General features: G+C 38.4%; 1 protein-coding gene across 1 annotated transcript in view; it reads left to right on the plus strand.

Moving 5' to 3' along the window:
- The first annotated feature begins 10,615 nt into the window (after positions 1–10,615).
- The window catches only part of SRFBP1 (serum response factor binding protein 1), a 65,148-nt gene continuing 56,539 nt past the window's right edge, over positions 10,616–19,224 (plus strand). Inside the window, exon 1 of the mRNA XM_057367746.1 lies at positions 10,616–10,746. Within this exon, the coding sequence (XP_057223729.1) occupies positions 10,717–10,746 (30 nt within the window). The 5' untranslated portion in view covers positions 10,616–10,716. The remainder of the gene's footprint in view (positions 10,747–19,224) is intronic.

Below are 19,224 nucleotides of genomic sequence, written 5' to 3' on the forward strand. Positions count from 1 at the left end.
CARACTGTCAGACAATAATACAAAGAAAGGTGTAGCAAGGAAATTTTTCTTTCCTAGACAATTCTACACAATAGGAAATTTGGTTTAAACAGTAAACGAAAAATAGGTGTAAATAACCACTGTTTTAAATTTATAACCAGGTCATTTGAACTCTTCCTTCAGGTTACTGTTTTGTAACCAGGGCACAAAAATCAATTATTCACAGACTGCTTTTCAGGCTAGTTGTGCAAGGTGAATGTCCTCATTCCTCTTGCTGTACTTGCACAGCTCATGGATGCCCATGTACTACTTTAATGACTACATAAACACTCAAAAAGTGTGGAAATTGGCTTCTGGTCTTTTTCACCAACTTTTCATTCTAATGGCATCATAAAARAACTCATCAGCTCAAGAAGTATCTCCTTATGGTAGCAGAAAAAAAAACCCATCAATCAGATCATTGTAATGAGGCTAATGCTGTACCCATTCCCAAGCCACTCAGCTTGACCCTTGAGTAATCTTTATTTTTGAGCTTTAATGTCATACTTGAATTTAAMTTGTATGAAAAAGATATGGCTAAGTGGATGAAATATCTACATGAGCAGAAGCCAAACTTTTATGTGTGAAGCCCATGCATAAAGGTACTTGTTGCACTGCAGATTTCCAATATGATTTCGACCTAGATTTCCTGATTCCCAGYTGAGCTATTCTCTGCAAGGAGTTTTAGTCAGTTTCGAACATCCAGCAGCTCTGCAATTGGCTTTCTTGACCTTCACATAAATTAAAGCATCCTCATAGCCTGCTGCCACCAACTGCAGAGAACAATTCAGTGGCTAAGGACTATCCTGACCTTGTTTCTTTCCCAAGGAACTGCCATGTCAGGTGAGGAGTACAGTCAGAATCCATTAGCATTAATTAACCCTCAAAAGTTCCGCAGAGAAGTCATATGGAGGCTGAGCTACCAACTTTCTATCCACCTTCTGAAACTATTGTACTGCACAAATGTCATGMAAAGTTTTTCACTTACCAAGTTTTTACCACTTACTTAACAAAATGAATGAGAAATCAGAAGGACTGACATAATCTTTCCCTTGGAAAGCAGTGGCTAAAATGTTGTTAATGCAGTAGATAGGCCATGAAGTTAAAAGCATAAACTGAATTTATTTCCTTACTTGATAGAAATTTGAGCAAGAACATTGAATGAAACAAGCCTGAGCTGTATTAAAAGACATTCTTAATGTGGGTTTTATGACAGTMTTTCTCTTTGAAATTTTCCCAGAGRTGGGTGTTCATCATTGGACATCAAGAAACCRGATGATGAGAATCATTTCACAGAATTTCTTGCTCATATATTTACTTGAAAATTGCAGTTTTAATATGCTTCTTTCTGATTGGAACATCATGAACACACATGTTCATTTTCCAGGCATGATGCTATGAATGGAAAAATTACAACCTGGTATTGCTCTACTATTAAGTGTTGTAGAGATGTTGTACATTTAATGACAGAGAACTTGACAAGACCTCTATTTACACGCATTTCTTCCTAAAATAACTTCCATTCATTCWGAGTGGTAATCACCCTAAACTACCTCCAACTTACGGATATTTACTTCCAGTGACCATTTTCTGGTTAACTCATATGCAAATTTATTTACTGCATCAAGACAGTCATCCCTACAAAAAACTAATAAAACCCAAAAATATTGTGACTGAAGGAYTGCCTGACACTTTCTGTCAACACTACTGAGAGTTTCCTATTGCAACAGATGCAACAGAAAAGGCAGGTAATTAATTTAGGGTCTCTCCTATTCTATTTGCCTCAGAAGAAACAAAATCTGTGAAGAGCTGTGTCTGCGCTAACTAAGCTGGGCAGAGGCTGCTGCAGCAGTCTCATGAAGGCCTTGTGAATTAATTCCTCTACATTTTTCTCAGTACTGCAAAAGACTTTCTATTCATTCTCTCACACAGTATCAAAGCAAAGTCACAGATCCACAACACACACGCACACACACACAAAAACGTCAAAGGAGTGAAAAAGAAAAAGACATTAGTGTTATTTTCATTCAATACAATTGCTASAGTGCTCATCAGAAACTTCAATAAAATGCAAGAAAAATGAAAAAAAATCCAAGCCAACAGGCGTGATTACTTTCACATTCTGTTTCAAAATTTATTGCAGCTAAGCCCGGCTTTTATTTCAGGAATGGAAGTTAGACCAAGTTAGAAACAAGACGAAATGTAAATAATTTAGGATATTTGAAAAAGAGACAGAAAGAAAAATCAGGAAGTCCTGCCAATCACCAGGTGGAATCTSTATCCAGAATAGTTTTCAGTGGACTGAAACACCAGGCCTAATTTGGATAGTGACAAGAAAATCAGGGCAGGTGCCTAACATATTTAGGCAGTACCGCTATTCTTGAGTCTTACATGTTCTAGCATATTTYTTACTTGCTACAGGAAAGAAAGCCCACCTTCCTAGAATATTACATTAAAAAAATAAAAATATAAAGTAGGAGTGCATTCTCTTTTGTTCAAATCATTCCAKCATGTTGGCTAACATCTTTTCATCACTCTAGAGAAAGCCAGCTTACCAAAATACTGGATTCTACCATTGATGCATTCCCTCAAGATACGACAAAGTCGCTCAAAAAAATCTCAAGGCATTGAAATATATGCAATGATCAGTTAGGAACTGTGTACCCTTCTTCTCATCTTTYAGCTGTTTCAATATAGAATAATAAACACCAAAACCTTACATACACACTTAGTTTTGATACTATTATCAGTCTGCAACCTCTTGTCCTATCAAGTGGGCACCACTACATCCATCACATATTCATATATGCATTGGTAAGATCCCCCTCTGTTCTCAAGGCTGAGCAGTCCCAGCTCTCTCGTGCACTCCTTGATGATCTGGTCCTACAGTCATCCTCATGAGCCTCCACTTGACTTGACCCAGGATGTCCATGTCTTTCTGCACTGAGAAGCCTGGAACTGGACTGAAAGCTTGAGATGAGTCYCAGACCAGGTCAGAAAGAGGCACCCTTAACCTACAGGCAATGCCTTTCCTAATGTGCCTTTGTTTGCTATGAAGGTGCATTGCTATCTCATGGTCAGCTAGTGYCCACAGGGACACCAAAGCGTTTTCCCACAAAGTTGCTTCCCCCCRTGTCAGCCCCTAATTATTAGAATTCAGGAAATTGTCTTGTTTTTACTGGTTTCACAGCAAACATTCAACAACAGTTTTGACATTGGAAAGACACTAGATTTTTTCCATCATTTTGTGGCTTGCAAGCTCAGTATGCTTAATCTTTGCCAAAGGGTCACATGTTACATAAACTCTGGGTATATGACATAATGTACTCTTTCGCAATGACATGGAGTACTTTTAAGTGAAACACTTTATATTAGTTGTGTTAATTGAACAACCTTGTAAATTAAAAAGACTTATTAATTTTTCATCTGTATTTTTCAACCCCTCTTTTAAAAATCCTGAAACATGATTCTGCCAATACTGCTGGAGCTASAGACTCATTAGTCAAAATTTTCAAAACAGACTCTTACTCTCAAAGTTGCATCACAAAACTGTGTTTAGGTATTAACATTAGTGTTCTTAGACTTATTGTAAATAGTTGTAAGCCAGGAGCACACAAACAAAACAAAACAAAACAAAACAAAACAAAACAAAACAAAGCAAAACAAAACAAAACAAAAAAAACCACCCAAGCAAAAAAGCCCCACACAACAGCAACCAAAAAACCACTGTCCAACTTTAAAGCCAGCTTTCTTGGTCCTATAAATTGTAGAAAACAAAAAGCAGCCTGTTTCATAAACTACATATTGAAGAGAAATTATCCAAAATTGTTTTAACCTTTCACTCATTTTGATGAAAAAAAAATGATGCAGTTATCCTTGAAAACTTGATAATACAAATGAGTATCCAGTGATTGAACTCACATACTTACGAGTAGAAGTTTCTGCTCTAAAGTCACTACAATCCATCTGTTATATTAGATGGATCCTGAAATTGACCAGTAACATACTTTCCTTTTCAAAGATGTAACAGATTTTCAGGTGAAAATACATAAGGGCAGCTTATGAAATATATATGAGATCATAAAATGCAATATGCACCTAATRTTGCAGCTTTTACTTACATTCTTTGCTACCAACCTCTAGAACTTCCATTAGTTCTGTGATTGTGCTCACAACCTAATTGACACCAGCTGTTTCTTTAAAGTCAGAAGACCAGTAACAGAACATTTGACTGTTCCAAGAAGTACTGCAKATAACTAATTACTTTAAGAATACTTACAGTGCATTCAAACCTTTTGTTTACATTTTGATGTTTTTCATGGGAAAAAAGTGAATTTATTCTAAAAAAAATTTAGTTCACCTTGAGCATAGGATATGAGGAAAGAATAGCTTAAAAAAACCTCAGCTTAAAATACAACAATCCTTTGCACATCCTGGTAAAAATAACGGTTAACTAGTAGACTGAAAGAAATTCAGAGCACTTAAATTGTTAAAATTTGTTCTTGTACACCTTTTATCTTTCTTATTCATTAAAACCATTAGTATCAACACTGAAACATGGTTCTCATTAATCACCACATAGTAATATCATGCAAATATRCAATTTCCAAAGTAGTACTCTTTGTACTTTCATCATTTGAATTACCAAACGAAAGCTTCACTTTAGAAGTGACGAAGCTTCACAGATCACCTTCTGATCTGTGGAGTTTGATGAGTTCCTTTGACTGGACTCCTCCAAGGGAGGAATCCTCCCTGAATTCTGCTCAGCTTTAGACTTAACTCCTAGATCACATTCAAAGGGGAAAGGAAATAGCAATCTTGCTCAGTCAGGTGCATGTTGGAATACACCATGAGATTCCAATTCCCCAGCTTAATTTGTACATGAATGTGATGAAAGATCACACTGACTCCAAGACTTTTATTTACTTTGGGGAGCACACAAGAACCATCTTGTTGTTTCTGGAGTAAATCACMTCTGTTTATGATTTCAGACTTAAGTAAACAGTAACTACCAAYTTCTTTCTCCATATTTCTTCACAACTACAAGACACCCATACCAAGATTCATCCTACCTAATTAATTTTTAATTGAGACATTTAGGTTAAGAATCTAGTCACACTAGACTTCTGTTATCCTCAGCAACTAGATCTTAGATAAGCTTAAGTGTTCTCTGGAAGTATCCCTGTGTTTCCCTGTGAAGGGAATGGAAGTAACAAATAATCCTGATTAACTCCTGCCTGATTAAACCTACTGTTTAAAAGCCTGACATTCAGTGTGACAAACTTTGGCTTTCAGACTTTTCAATACAGAATTTTTTTGCTTACCAAATTAAATTCTGGAATAAAACAAGTTCTGAATTGTCAGAATACAATTAAACAATGATGTGTTGTTTTATATTTTCACATAAGAAACTAAAATTATTCTATGGATGCCAACTTCTCTTCCATTTTAGCCACAAAGTTTCTTACCTACTTGTCTGCTCACAGCTCTCCATTTGTGTTAATTATTCCATGCTACTCCTGATGCCACTTACTTAAAATTTCATACTACAGTTTTTCATTTCCGTGCCCACTCAATCCTTGCAGCTTTTTCTTCGCAACACAGACAGTACAGACTTGTCCCATCAGTCATTCTAGGTACTATAGACCCTTTCCGCATTCATTTCTAAGCTCCTCACCCACTTCCAACTTCCTTTTCAGGGACTTGGTATGAGGACTCATCCTGTGTAGCTTTAACTGCAGTCATCATAGATGTGGTGTGCRTCCTGTGCATCTTTTACTGCCAATGGAAACAACCTCTCTCTGTGAATGAGTACAGTCCAGCAYATCCATTGTTTGAGCACCATGAAAAAGACCCACTGTTCATCTTTTGCTCATGGAATCTCCTCAGAGTGCTCCTGCAGTTTATTCRAGTGTTCCTCCTGCAAGGGGTTGGAGAGAGCTTGGTCTTTTGTCTTTTTCTACACTTGAATCTTACCTTTGAGTAATCTTTTCTGCTATCATAAATTCAGCAGTCATCTCTGGATCAAAACATAGAGGTGTTTTTTCTACTGCAAATTTACCAATCGGRTCATAACAATTTTTGGATATGGAATATTTTGGGTTACTCACAACACTTTCATTGGAAATTACATATCTTCTTTAAAAAAATGTAATTAAACTTAAGGAATCTAGCAGACATTAATGTCCCATTTTTTACTTAACACTCCACCTGTGTGTAATAAGAGAAAATTTTGGCCTCTCACAACAAGCAACTGAAATACTCAGCTGAACTACTGGAACTGCTTCTTAGAAAAGGAAAATGTATGATATAAGAATTATTCAGTGATGGTTTTATAGTAGGTTGCAGAAGAAAACAATGTGCTTTACACATTTAAACTTAATATCCCAGGTTGGAGTTCACCACAAGATCTTCTTTCYAAGCCCTGCTCTCATATACATTAAAATAATCATTAAATTCAGATTTATTTATTTTAAAATTTAAATTCTCAAAGTGCTACTGAATGCTGAATGGATTCTGAGAAGGAAGAAATCTCAACATTAATTCTGCTTTCCTAATACAAGAGATATGACCACTTGTGATTTAAATACATTTTCACCAAAGTATCTGTTCTAAGGTGTACATGATAAAGACAGTAGCTGGTAAGTGTATATGAAGACTCAAAAGGGAAGAAAGTGATAAAGAAAATATCTGCAATAGCAAGAGCAAATATTTCTATTCAGTCTTAAAAGTCAAAACGACTCATTCCTCAGAACATGTCTATAAACGATGAAGGGATTTTTACTACATATTTTTTCAATAATTTTCCTACGTAAATAAGGATTCACATCTTGRACAAGAGGCTGATGCCACTTTCCCTTTGTCTCCCTCCATGTGGTCAGCAGCAGGGGTCGCCTTCTTGGGAGGGAACGGTATCCCACCATTTTGTGTGCCTCCCTGCTTCTGTGGGATTCCTGATTTAGCAATTTTGTATTTAGTGATTGTTTACTTGGGGGAGGGGGGTGGGTGCCTTTTGCTGTTTTGAATGTTAATAAACTGTTATTTTTTTTCACTTATATCTGCTCATTTTTGTTCCTTATTGGTGGAAAGGGATTGGTCGAAACTAAGGAGAGGTAACTCATTCCAGAGTGTCCACCTAAGGGGAGATAACTCATTTCAGAGGGTCCACCTCTTTARACTGTCAAGACAAAACGAAAGGGAGCAAGCCCAAAACAGATGTCTTGGTATCGGTAAAGAGAAACTCCTCTGGCTAAAATCAGAGCACAAACTGAAGAAAACAAGAAGTTGCAGAAAATCTTCTGGTTTTGTTGTCCTCAGTGTCTAGTTAACATTACTGGCATAGAAAGAATCTATGAAATTTCTTAGAGTTTAAAATTGATTCACAAAACATGAAAGATTAATTGGRATTTCTAAAATTTACTTATTGTCATTTTCAATACAAAACATACTTCATACATTACATCTGTACCAAGCATATGAATTCAAGTGTCTGCAACAATCCCATATTTCAGTAAGTATTCCAAAAATATATATTTTATGCATGGCCTCTGGGATCAAGGCCAGTTGTAGCTACAAGATGGTCTACACAGCTGCTACCACATCACATAAAAATGGAGAGTGCCAAGATAAAGGGAGAGAAACAGGACCCAGCTAATACCCCTCTTTCTTTAAATAGTTTTCCATTTCAACTCCCCTCTAKTGCTCTGCAACATCTTACATCCTTCAAATAAAATCACACAATTATAGAAATCCTGAGKTGGAAGGGACCCATCAGGACCATYGAAATCCATCTCCTGACCCCACACAGAACACCCCAAGAGTCACACCATGTGCCTGAGAGCATTGTCCAAATGCTTCTTGAACACTGTCAGGCTGGTGCTGTGACCACTTCCCTGGGAAGCCYGTTCCAGTGCCCAAACACRCTTTGGGAGAAGAACATTTTCCTGATATCCAACCTAAACCWMCCCTGACACTATTTCAGGCCATAYCCTCTGGTCCTGTCACAGAGAATATATCAGTGCCTGCTCCTCCTTTTCCACTCATGAGGTGGCTTTAATTGCAGTGAGGTCTCCCCTCAGTCTCTCCAGGTTGGACAGACAAAGGGACCTCAGATATTCTTCACATGGCTACCCCCTCTAGGCCCTTCACCATCTTTGTAGCCTACAAATACATGCTGCCCTGAAACATGCGCACACAGACAGTTGTTCTCAAAGGAGAGCAAATGGCTCAGAAAAACGCATTCCAACACTGAGAATATTGTGCCAAAACATTGGAGTGAAATACTGACACAACAGGAAGAAACATCAGAACAAAGCATCAAAGTATGAAAGTGTTATATGGGGCAATGCCTCAAAGCATCCTGACCGTGACAAGCTGACAAGAAAATCTTGACTTAGAATTAATTTAAGTAAAAAAACAGTATGACAAAAGGCCAAAAAAGAAGCTGCGAGGCACAARGACTCTTAACTCTGGAAGGCCACTGAGGTCTAAAAAACGGAGAAATAAATAAAACCACTTATTTTTAGCAATGACTAAGTGAGWAGAAAACAAAATTGTTGGATGAAGAAGGGCCAGAAGTGTGTCATCAGGGCCTACAAGAAACTTCCAAAGCAAGTTATTTCAGTGTTCAGGGGAAATGAAAAGGAAAATTGAAGTTATGACAAAGTAGGCTACACACACAGGGAAGAACTCTAATTGATGTGAGTCCAGGCTGGTGCTCTTTGGATTGACAGAACCACAGCTGGCTGCCTGGTCCTGCTTTTGTCTTTCTCTTTGCTAAGATGCACAATGGAATTTAAGACTGGCATGTCTASGGATTAGTTTTGCATGAAATATCAAGACAAAAGGAAGAAGGTTTTTATTTCCTTTGGAAAATTTTCCTACTGGAGTTTCTGCATCCAATTTTACACTCAGTGCAAACAAATCCAATCTAGATGTGAGCTTCTATCCAGTAATTAATAAAAGTATATTGATGGCATTGTGTGTGTCACATCCAAGAGTAATCTATACTCAAATATAGTCAAATTCAGCTCTTTCTCATGTACAACACTCCAACACTCTAGCTGCCTGACATTTGTGGTACTAAAAAGAAAAGATCACTCTATGATGGTAAACTGGATATAACTGTCCAAGTCAGAATTTTTATGAAGCAGCAGCTGTGGTAAACACTCCTCATTTGCAGTAAAGCACTCTCAGCAACCACATGCTTTAAATGAAATTCAGCTCCTGTTGAAACAAAATTCCTTCACTACAAGATGAAGGGATGAGTTCAAAGTATTTCCAGTTGGCTCTTTACAGATCCAAATGAAGYCCAGACTGCTACTGGGCATCCAGTACCACTTTCAGAAACATCCTAAAAGGAAYTCAGAAGCAAAACTTTGAAAGACTAGCCTGGCCAAATCTCACTCCCATGTTAGACTTGATAAAAAGTGCAGTCAAAGATGATTTTACTGCAGTTCACTCACAGGAGATGCCTAAGCACCAGATAGAAATAAAACATTAAAATATCACAAGATCCAAATGCTAGATCCYGCAGATAAAATGCATTTCAGAGACAGCTGACAACAGTTATATTTGTTTAAATATTCAGACTTCAAAGCAGAATTCTAGGCACAACAGTGCCATCCAGGGGCCAGCTAATTGCTGGTAAATGTCCAAAGAATTTCCTGAAACATTTTTTTTTTTTTTTTGGTATAAACAAAACTGGGTTAGTTTAAAACAATTTCCCCACATATTTTCAAATATGACCTCAGTTCTTTTGAATAGTGCAACAAATAAACAACAACGTGAAAAAAAACCTGTGATTCATTCTCTAGACATACTAAGATTTGCTTAAGCAAATCTTTAAGCTTTAAGCTTAAAGTAAAAGTTTTGTAAAAGTTTCATTCCAATAGAAGAATATGTGTAGCAATTTAAATCAACAAGCACAGTAAACTGGCAATCATGAACAAAGTTCTGATGAAACTCTGCCAAACTTTTCAGACTGAGACATCACAACGTCCAAACCACATGCTCAGCCACACTTCACTATACCTATTTAAAATGCATGATACATATTTCAACAACCAAAGCTTCAGGAGGTAGTTTCTACACAACCCTAAATCTCACACAAATGGAAAACTCAATCTRAAAATTGTAAAACTCTTCGGAAATGAAGGCAGTTTTGTCATGGTGGGGATAGAACAGAGTCTAGAGACATGGCAGTGGTCGCAGTTTACTCCGGTCACGCGTTCCACTCAGCACCAAGAAGGGAGAGAAACAAGAACCCCAAAATATTAACAAGATTATAAACAGGGGCACAGGCCAATTCAGTTTAAGGATTTACAGCCGTACACCTCTTGAGGCTTTGGATTCAGACAGCGATCTGGCGATGCCACCATCCACGCTGCAGCTGAAAGCACAACCCCACACKGCAAAGCTCCGGCGAGGCGCCCTCTCGCCTCAGACGCCTCGGGGGCTCGGGACCCGCCTCCTGCCCACGCCTCCTGCCGTCAGCCACGAGCGAGAGACAAATTAAAAAACCAAACCTCTTTAACCCCGTGTTGAAGGAGGGTCGGGCCGGGGCGGGGCCGGGGCGGGAGCATCTCGGCGGCGCCTGCGCGCGGTTTCGCTTCGTGTGGCGGCGTGGGGATTGCTCGGAGCGGCCTGGGGACGGCGGGGCCTGCGGATCTGTGCGGCAGCCACCTGGTTCAGCACGCCATGGCTCCCGTGCTGAACCTCAACAACGAGGTGGGTGAGAAACCCGCGGCCTCGGGGCGCCGGTGGGAACGGGACTCGGGGGAGGGCTGGGGAGGCTCGGGCTGGGGCAGGCCGGGGGGAGGGCCGGGGCAGCGTGAGCGGCGGCGGATCGCCCTGAGAGCGAGCCGGTTCGGGSCCGAGCCTCTCGCCGCCGGCGCGGATGTCTGGAGCCGTGGGGAGGGCCCCATGTGGCCCCAGGTGGCTGCCGCTGTCCCTCGGCGTGGGAGAAAGCGTCCGACCGTGCTGGCTCTCGGCGAAATCGCTGCGATGAAAACAAATAYCCGTTTTGTGAAGATAAGCTGCTTCTAGTGGGGATGCCATGCGATCTCGACACGTGTGCCTCGGTGCGTCATCCTGCYCATGAGTGTCGTTTCATCACTTCTGTCTTGGTTTGCTTCTGTTCACACTACAGTTTTGCAGGTGATTCTGGCGGACCCACAAAAGACCCGGCTGCCTGTCTCCTGCATGGCAAAGATATGATGTTGCCTTATTTTCCTGGAGGTGGAGGGACTGAAAATGGAAAAATAGTCATTACAGCTAACTTTTTCCTGTTCTTCAATAAGTTTGGTGGTTTATATTTATTTCAGAATCTTTTTCCTCTCTATATTGTGAATTCGGTKAGGTGTGTTTCACTTGTGATGGGTTTTGGTTGCGCATATGCAAATCRTTGTGCACAATAAGCCTGACATAGSTAAACCAACCTCTTTTTAGGTGTTGCACCAACAGTTTAGAATAACTGGCACTTGTGCTGGGCATTTGATATCAGCACCTGCAACTTGCACTGTACACTTCCAGAGTTCCTATATAATTAACAGCTTGGTTACAATTTGTTTTCAGCAGAACAAAAATTACTTTGTTTTAGGCATGTGGTAACTTGGAGAGAGGTTGATTTGCACGTTGATTTCCTGGTCAAGAATTTAGTGAGATGTAGCCTGTTCATCAGGAAAAATGTTTGATATTACGTAAAATAGAGATATTCACTCAATAACTTTTGGTTCTTGCTCTTAAAAATTATAAGATCARAAATGAGTAATGTGACACAGAAGTATGCAGTAAATCACTGAAAAAAAAAAGAAGAGGGTATTTCAGTATTTTAGCCGGGGTTTTTTTTTTATTGATTGAAGTTTGAATGGTGTTTCATAGTCTTTCACCACAAACATACAATAAGTTTMTCTGCAAAAGATTGGAAAATTTCAGTAAGGACACTGGGAATGCCAKTTCATCTTACACTTTGAACATAATGTTTTCCTGAGAGGAAACTGAAAGTAAGTTCTTATATTTTCTAGAGGAGGTAGCTTTCTCTAGAGTTTCAACAGAAAGTAGACACTGCAATAATAAGTCCATCTGAGATGTAAGGTAGGACAGAGACTGAAATTGTGGATGCCATCTCTTCAAGAAGGACTGAAGGCACAGTGTGGCTTASAGTAGGATGGAGACCTCGCGTGAATGAATTATGAAGTGTTTTCCATTTCTATGCTGATGCCCTTTTGTCACAGCTGCATTAATTACTGTGGTAATCAGTCATAAAATGTGAAATACATTATTTRCAAATAGCTGGATATTTCCCAACTCTGTAATATATACCTTCAGTGTATTTGTTAAAGAGATGCCCTTGAAAGATTGTATTTTAAGAGTAAAAAATCCTGTCTTTGTCTAACAGAGATGAATTGGAGGAATTGGACCATGTTTAGATGAATGATTTTTGAAAATCATTCTATTAAATAAACTTTGCTTGTGTATTCTTTCAGTTTGCTAAGGCAAAGCAAATTGCAGAGCARCTGTATACTGTGACCCTTATATAGCTGATAAACTTGATTTACAGGAGTCAGGTATCTGAAGTAGGCCTACAAGAAGGCTGGAGAGGAACTTTTCTCAAAGGCATGTAGAGATAGTTCTAGAGGGAATGGGTTTAAATTGAAAGAAAGTAGATTTAGATTAGATATTAGGAAGAAATGGACTAGCATGTGCATGCCCTGTCTCTGGAGGTGTTCAAGGCCAGGCTGGATGTCCTCCAAGCAATCTGGTCCAAGGGGAGGTATCCCTGCTCAGTGCAGCAAGGTTGTAACCAGGTGGTCTTTAACGTCCCTTTCAAACCAAACCATTTCATGAAATTCTGCTGTATTATACTTACATATTTCAGGTTTTAATTCTAGCAAAGAAAGACTTGAGCTATTATTTAACATTAACTACCATGTCCTGTTAAGTGGTGGAATCTTAAGAAATTCTWGGATGATGGATTTCAAGTTTTTTCTTTACCAAATCATATTTTGTTTACAGGAAGAGCAAAAGACCAATGTTTCTCAGTGATATAAACTGGCACTTACCTTAATGTCAATTGACCTTTATTTTAATTACTTGTTGGCTTATGTTTGATATTAGTAACTAACAAAACAAATAAGTGTCAGAAAAACTTACTCGTTAATGCAGTGTCTACTACATGAAGTGTATATGTGCTTTGAAACCAGAGGACATGTATTTGGATGATTATGATTGTTATTATTAAGACAGTCCTCCAGGGAATTGAGACAAATAGTGGACTGTGATGTCTGCCTCCTTTCTGAGAGGTTTTTGAAATATTGTCCAATTTCATAGAAATTAGAAAGGAGTAGAGACCTCCAAAGTCACTGGGCTTTGATTTTTTAAAATTGTATTTTGTTTAAGGAATAGTACCTCCTTGGAGCAATATCTTCCCAACTCTTCTGATCTGATATGGAACAAAGAATGAAACTGTTGTATTTTTAGGTGACTGTATGAATGAGAGATTTGAGGTAACCATACCATGTAAAGGATCCAGGGTGAAAAGAGGACATTGCAATTGTTGTGATGAAGTGAAATAAGACAGAAAATACTAAGAAACCAATCATAATCAGTTAATAACAAATAGTTCAGACATTTCATTAATCCTCCTTTTCATTGAAAGTTCTTTATAGAAGTGTAGAAGCTCCAAGTCACACTGTTTCCAGTTAACAAGTAGGACTAGTGTCAAAAGTATATAAATATTTTCTTCCTTTTTCTCCGATTGAACATATACCTAGATAATAACAGAAAAAAGCAAAGTCTGGGTGGATCCCACAGTCAGCAAGGTCAAGTAATTTTAGGAAGCCATCTTGCTGCTGGTAAATAATGTGGTACAGTTTCAGTGTGACCATCTGACTGAAAAATTAAGATTGGAAGGGGTTAAGAAACACAATTGTATTTGTAATTCAGGCATCRTATTACTTTATGGGGTTGGTGCATTTTGATTACTGCCCAAGGAGGAATTGGGTGAAGGGGAGGGAGGGTGAATGTGAAAGAACTAAGAAACATAGAAAGTTGGAACAAAGTGAAACTGTAAAGAATAGAGTTTTGGGAAAGAAGAAAATGCTGTGTTTCTTATCATTTTCTACTCATTGCAGTCTTGGATACGCAGGAAAGCGTAAGTCAYAGAATGAAAATTTCAGTTTTGCAATTCTATATTCGCCACCTATGATTGCAGTTTTGAAGGTTTGTGTTAAGYTTAATTGTATTCTCCTGTTGTGCTTACTGTTACAAGCTTGCAGGCTGAAGGAATCATTTTAAAAACCTGCTGCTGTSTCAAATTTGTTTCCTATTTTTAAAAGCTTTCTAATTTCAGGTTTCTTGCCACAGAAGAGCTTCCAAAGTTAAACTTTTCTGGAAACATTTGCTAGATGGCAGCAGATAATCATCAACTGCCRCAGACAAGGGCAAGTTTAAAGGGACATAGCTCATATTTAATATGAAAAATTATCCTTGTTGATCAATAATATACACTAATATTAAACTGAAGCTGTTGAATGGAAGGTTTTTTCCCAGAACGTGTGCTTCTTAAATTACGTTGTTCTGTTTTTATAGCCAGTATTGTATTATTGCAACAAACACAGTTATCTTTTTACCCACCTTTTTTTGAAATTATATTCTGTTTGCAGCTACCTCAAGGAGCTATGCYGCAGCAAGCTCATGAATCTAACGCTAATGATGTCTGTGTACGTGGTTTTAAAAATAAATGTTCTAATGTGTATCTAAATGAATGCTGTAATGGCTAAAGCTGAGTGTTAATAAGACATCGTATTATGTAAAGCACATTCTTACAGTTGAGAGTTATTTCTGTCTGTGAAACATGTGAATCAAATTTTCCAARCTTGATTGAATATGGAATTTGTGTATCAGGTGAATTTTTTGCTTAAATTGCTTTACAGTTTAGACAGATGGGATGTGCCCGTGAAGGAGTGTGATTCTCCAACTGTGGTTTCACAAGCACCTGGGCTTGCTGCTTCTGAATCTGGAGCTTCTCACTCTGTTCCAGCCTTGTGGTCTTGCCTCCCTCTTCTGTGATCATATGCTAGTTTTCAACTACAGATTGACGTTGGCAGAGTCAAGGAAGTTTGARCAGCAGGAATATGGGGCTAGAGATGAGGCATGGAGGAGAGATAGAGTAATGGACTATGCCACCACAGTGAGTAAGCTGTATTGTTGGCTGATAGAGCTGTGCTGTTCTTCCTCTCACTTCAGTGTTTCTGTTTAAGCAATGGCTTTCCGTGAAACAAGCATAAGATTTGGAGAGGGTATTGAATCAGCAAAATCTAAAACAGGATGATTATATGATGTGCAGTTATGTTGTCTGGCAGGTGTTTGATACAGAAATTAAGTAGTGGTCAATGCTGTAAAAGCAGGAGAAGTGGTTCAAAGGAGAAGCCAAAGGAGCTCTTCGATTTATCTAATCTTGATAGCCTTACATAGAGTTCATAGGAGACAAGTTACAAATCTGCTTCAACGAAGAATCTTACTGTTTCACTGGTGTTCAGGTGCCTAGGATACTCCAGGGTCAAAACTAAAGCTGTGGCTGAGTACTCGCAYTGCCAAGATGTGTTTATCCCTGATTAACTTGTGATCTTAAATACTTCCTTGAAGCTGGTCATACAGTCTCTTACATATAACTAATTTTATTTATTTTTTTGGGAAATGTGAATAAGACTTGAATTCCTCAAGGGGAGGAAGCACAGTCTCTTAGCTGYTGCAAAAGAACAAATTACAGTCTAGTAATAAGTAAAGGCAAATGTAATACTTGAGTTGTATTTCCATCAGGAGTTAAGGAATTAACACTTGAGCCTTCTTGGGCTTTCTTTAAAAGTGCCTTTCACAGTCAGGGGCAAATTGATGTGAGCATTCAGGTTTTTAGTGTATTAGATCCAGAGATCAAATTCACTTCTATTACCTAACGTATGTCAAGATATTTTAAGGTAGGCCTTCCTTACAGTGATGGAAAAAAATCCTAAACGGAACCTTTCAAAATAACACTGATAGAGTGCTSTAGGCATTACAGTGTGTGAAACAGTTTGAAATACTGGGCAGCCAGTCCAGTGCAGTGATCCAGCATCTCATTAAAATAAAGTAGTTACCCCCACAKATCTGTTTGTGTGCTGTCTCCCAGTCTATGTGGTAACCAAGGAGCTCCTTTGGGCAATTTAATATTTGTGTGTACTGTCTTTATATAAAGGGGAAGTGAGACTTGAGGTGAGTTGTATGACCAGTTACATCGTATTGGACTGAGCTGTGAGATAAAAATCCTGTGCTGTCTTTTAAGGCATGACGCTGTCTGATGGGGAAAATTTTTAATTTAATGGTTTAGTTGTTATAAAACTTTCCAGTGATTGAGAAAGCTTGTGTACAGGTCCCTTCAGTCTGAGGTTAATTGAATCGTGTGAATCTCAATGACCAGCAGAGTGCACTAATCATAAGTACTAACAAATGCTATTGCTGGGCTACTGTCTGGCAAAGAAGGGTGGTTTTATGGAGTGAGGGGAGCCTGGTCATGTGTTTCACCAGTGGGAGCATTTCTGTAGGAAAAGTCCTTGGTAGTTCTCCAAGGACTGCCTATCTAACAATTAGCATAAAATACATGGGCTCCCTGAAAGGAAAAACTGGAACTCAGAACTCATCAGAAAATTATTGCTGGTCTATAGATGAGTTCTCTTTTACTATTTTCTCTCAGGTTTATGAGCCTTGTTTCATCCAGCATCTAAACAGTATGCTGGCCAAACCATTTTCTTAAAGTAGAAGCATTTGCCCTAGACTCCTATACTAGGTTTTTCAGTTCTCTTAAATACCCCAGCATCTAGGCTGTTCCTCAGATGCTGGACACCAGTTCTTCTACTGTTCTGAGTTATCTGCCAGTATGGTTAAGCTGTATAGAGAGTCTTTATCTCTTAGTCAACTTAAGYCTGCTTTATGTTCATCTGTGACTATTTTAAAATTATTCTTAAGGTAGAGTGGCYACCACTTGGATACTTTTGAAGAAGTACAGGTCTCTAGGATGCTCTGTGGTGAGATTAAAACTGTGGATGAATATTGGCACTGCCAAGATGTATGTATCCCTGGCTTGCACATGGTCTTAAATACTTCCTTGAAGCTGCTCCTGCAGTCTCTTAAATGTCACTAAAGTTGGTCTGAAGTCTTGGAAAGGCACATAAACAAATTATGAGAACTGAGAAAAGATAAATTTCTACACAATTCAAAACTAAACAGCTAATCTTTTCCATCAGTTCATTTCTTAGTATACTGGCAAATCACTACTATTTTTCTGTATATTRCAAGTCTGTCCAGAGTTGGAAAGCAAGCACGGCTTTCTTCTTAAACTCTGGAATACTTGGCAACAGTCATTTTAGCTCTATAGTAATGCATGTAAAAATTCTTGCATTAGTTGTGTTACTAATAAATAATTCTAGGCACAACAGTTTCTTGAAGAAGAAGAAAGTTGTACTTTACAGGGCTTGATTTCTGCTTAAAACAGTTCAAGTGTTAAATTACTGACATTCTTTTACAGACCATGTAAATGTCCTAAGGAAAAGGTCTTTTGAAAGCTTATGAAATTTCCAAACTTATACTCTGTGAGATATAATTCTGAGGAGTTGTGGTTTTTTTTTTTTCCCTAGGAACTGTTCCAGCAGCTGTTTCTAAAGTTTCTAGAGTTGCCACATCATCAGTTTTGCTAATATTAGCAGCAAATTCTGATCAGCTCTTCACACAGATTTTGTTTGAGCAGATTACTGAAGCAATTAAGCATGGCTAACAAGGCAGTTTTTTACTTTTGCCAGTATTGTATGCAGCCATTATCGAGCTACTGTACTTGAGCAGAGTAAAAGAAACTTTTTCTTAGCTYGAGTGGTTTATATAAAGTGTGTGTGGTAGGCCACGTAGGCTAGTAAGATGCTCTCATAAAACAAAAACATCTGTGGTTCCTTGGTGTGGTAGTGTACAATAATGAAAAAAACATGCAAATGGTCATGGGAAACTTTGTAACTTTTATTTTAAAGTAACTGTGAGGTACTTGCAGTACACAGTGTAGTTTTTTTATCAATGTAATTTATGGCTATATATGCCTGAATAAAACACAATTTTAAAATTGGTTCTGTTACAGTAAATGTGCAGAGTTGCGTACTGCTGTCCTTGCAGATGTCTTTCAGCAGCCTTTACATTGCTGGGTCATCAACTTAATGCCAAATGAAGAAGGGAGTAAGGCTGAAACGGGTGTRGAAGGTGTGGTGGTAGACATTTTCATAATAGAATTTGGGGGCTTGGGATAGGGGTGTTCCTAGAAGGAAAATAGTAGTCAATTGTGAATTCATTGCAAATAGTTCACTGGTATGCAATGATAAAATTCTTTTCAGTTTGTCTGATGCTGTAGAGGTCAGTAGTGAAGAGCAATTAAGGGAAAAATAAAAGTGGCCAACTACTAAATTCAGTGACTCTTTTGATTGTCCTTCAATTTGTATAAAGGAGAGGGATTTTTAATTGTACTGATTTTGTATGAAAAAAAAAATACCATTATGTTATTTCATTTGCACAGAAGGGTCACAGTGGTATCTGTTTATTCTTATGGCATTTAATACCAAATGAAATGTGTGTATAGAAAAAGATGCTGAGGTAGATTGCTCTCTACTACCACCTGAAAGGAGGTTGTAGTGAGGCAGGGATTGGTCTCTTTTCGTAAGTAACAAGACAAGAGGAAATAGCCTCAAATTGTGCCAGACTGGCTATTAGGGAAGATTTCTTTATGTAAAGTGTTGTCAAGTACTGCAACAGGATGCTCAGAATCGTGGTTGAGTCACCATTCCTGGAAGTATTTAAARATGTGTAGATGTGGCACTGAGGGACATGGTTTAGTGGTTGGCTTGGCAGTGTTTCATTTATGATTAGGCTTTATGAGCTTGAAGGTGTTTTTCAGTGTAAATGATACATGTATTTTCAGTGTAAACATAAAGTCATGCACAGGTGTGTTAATGTAGGAAGAGATAAGTGGATAGAAGCCGTTTGCATGAGATGCTGGTAAGAACTGTTCTGAATATCAGCTGGTTCAAAGGAATGAATGGGGGATTTTGTCCAGAGGCACATACTACCGAGGAAATGCTGCAAACATTATGAATACTGCAGGAGAGCAGACCTTATATGGACAAATTAGGAATTCCAGACAAT

This window comes from Malurus melanocephalus, unplaced genomic scaffold (assembly GCF_030028575.1).
Source record: "Malurus melanocephalus ecotype Western Australia unplaced genomic scaffold, MMel_1.1 scaffold_84, whole genome shotgun sequence".
Classification (NCBI taxonomy): domain Eukaryota; kingdom Metazoa; phylum Chordata; class Aves; order Passeriformes; family Maluridae; genus Malurus; species Malurus melanocephalus.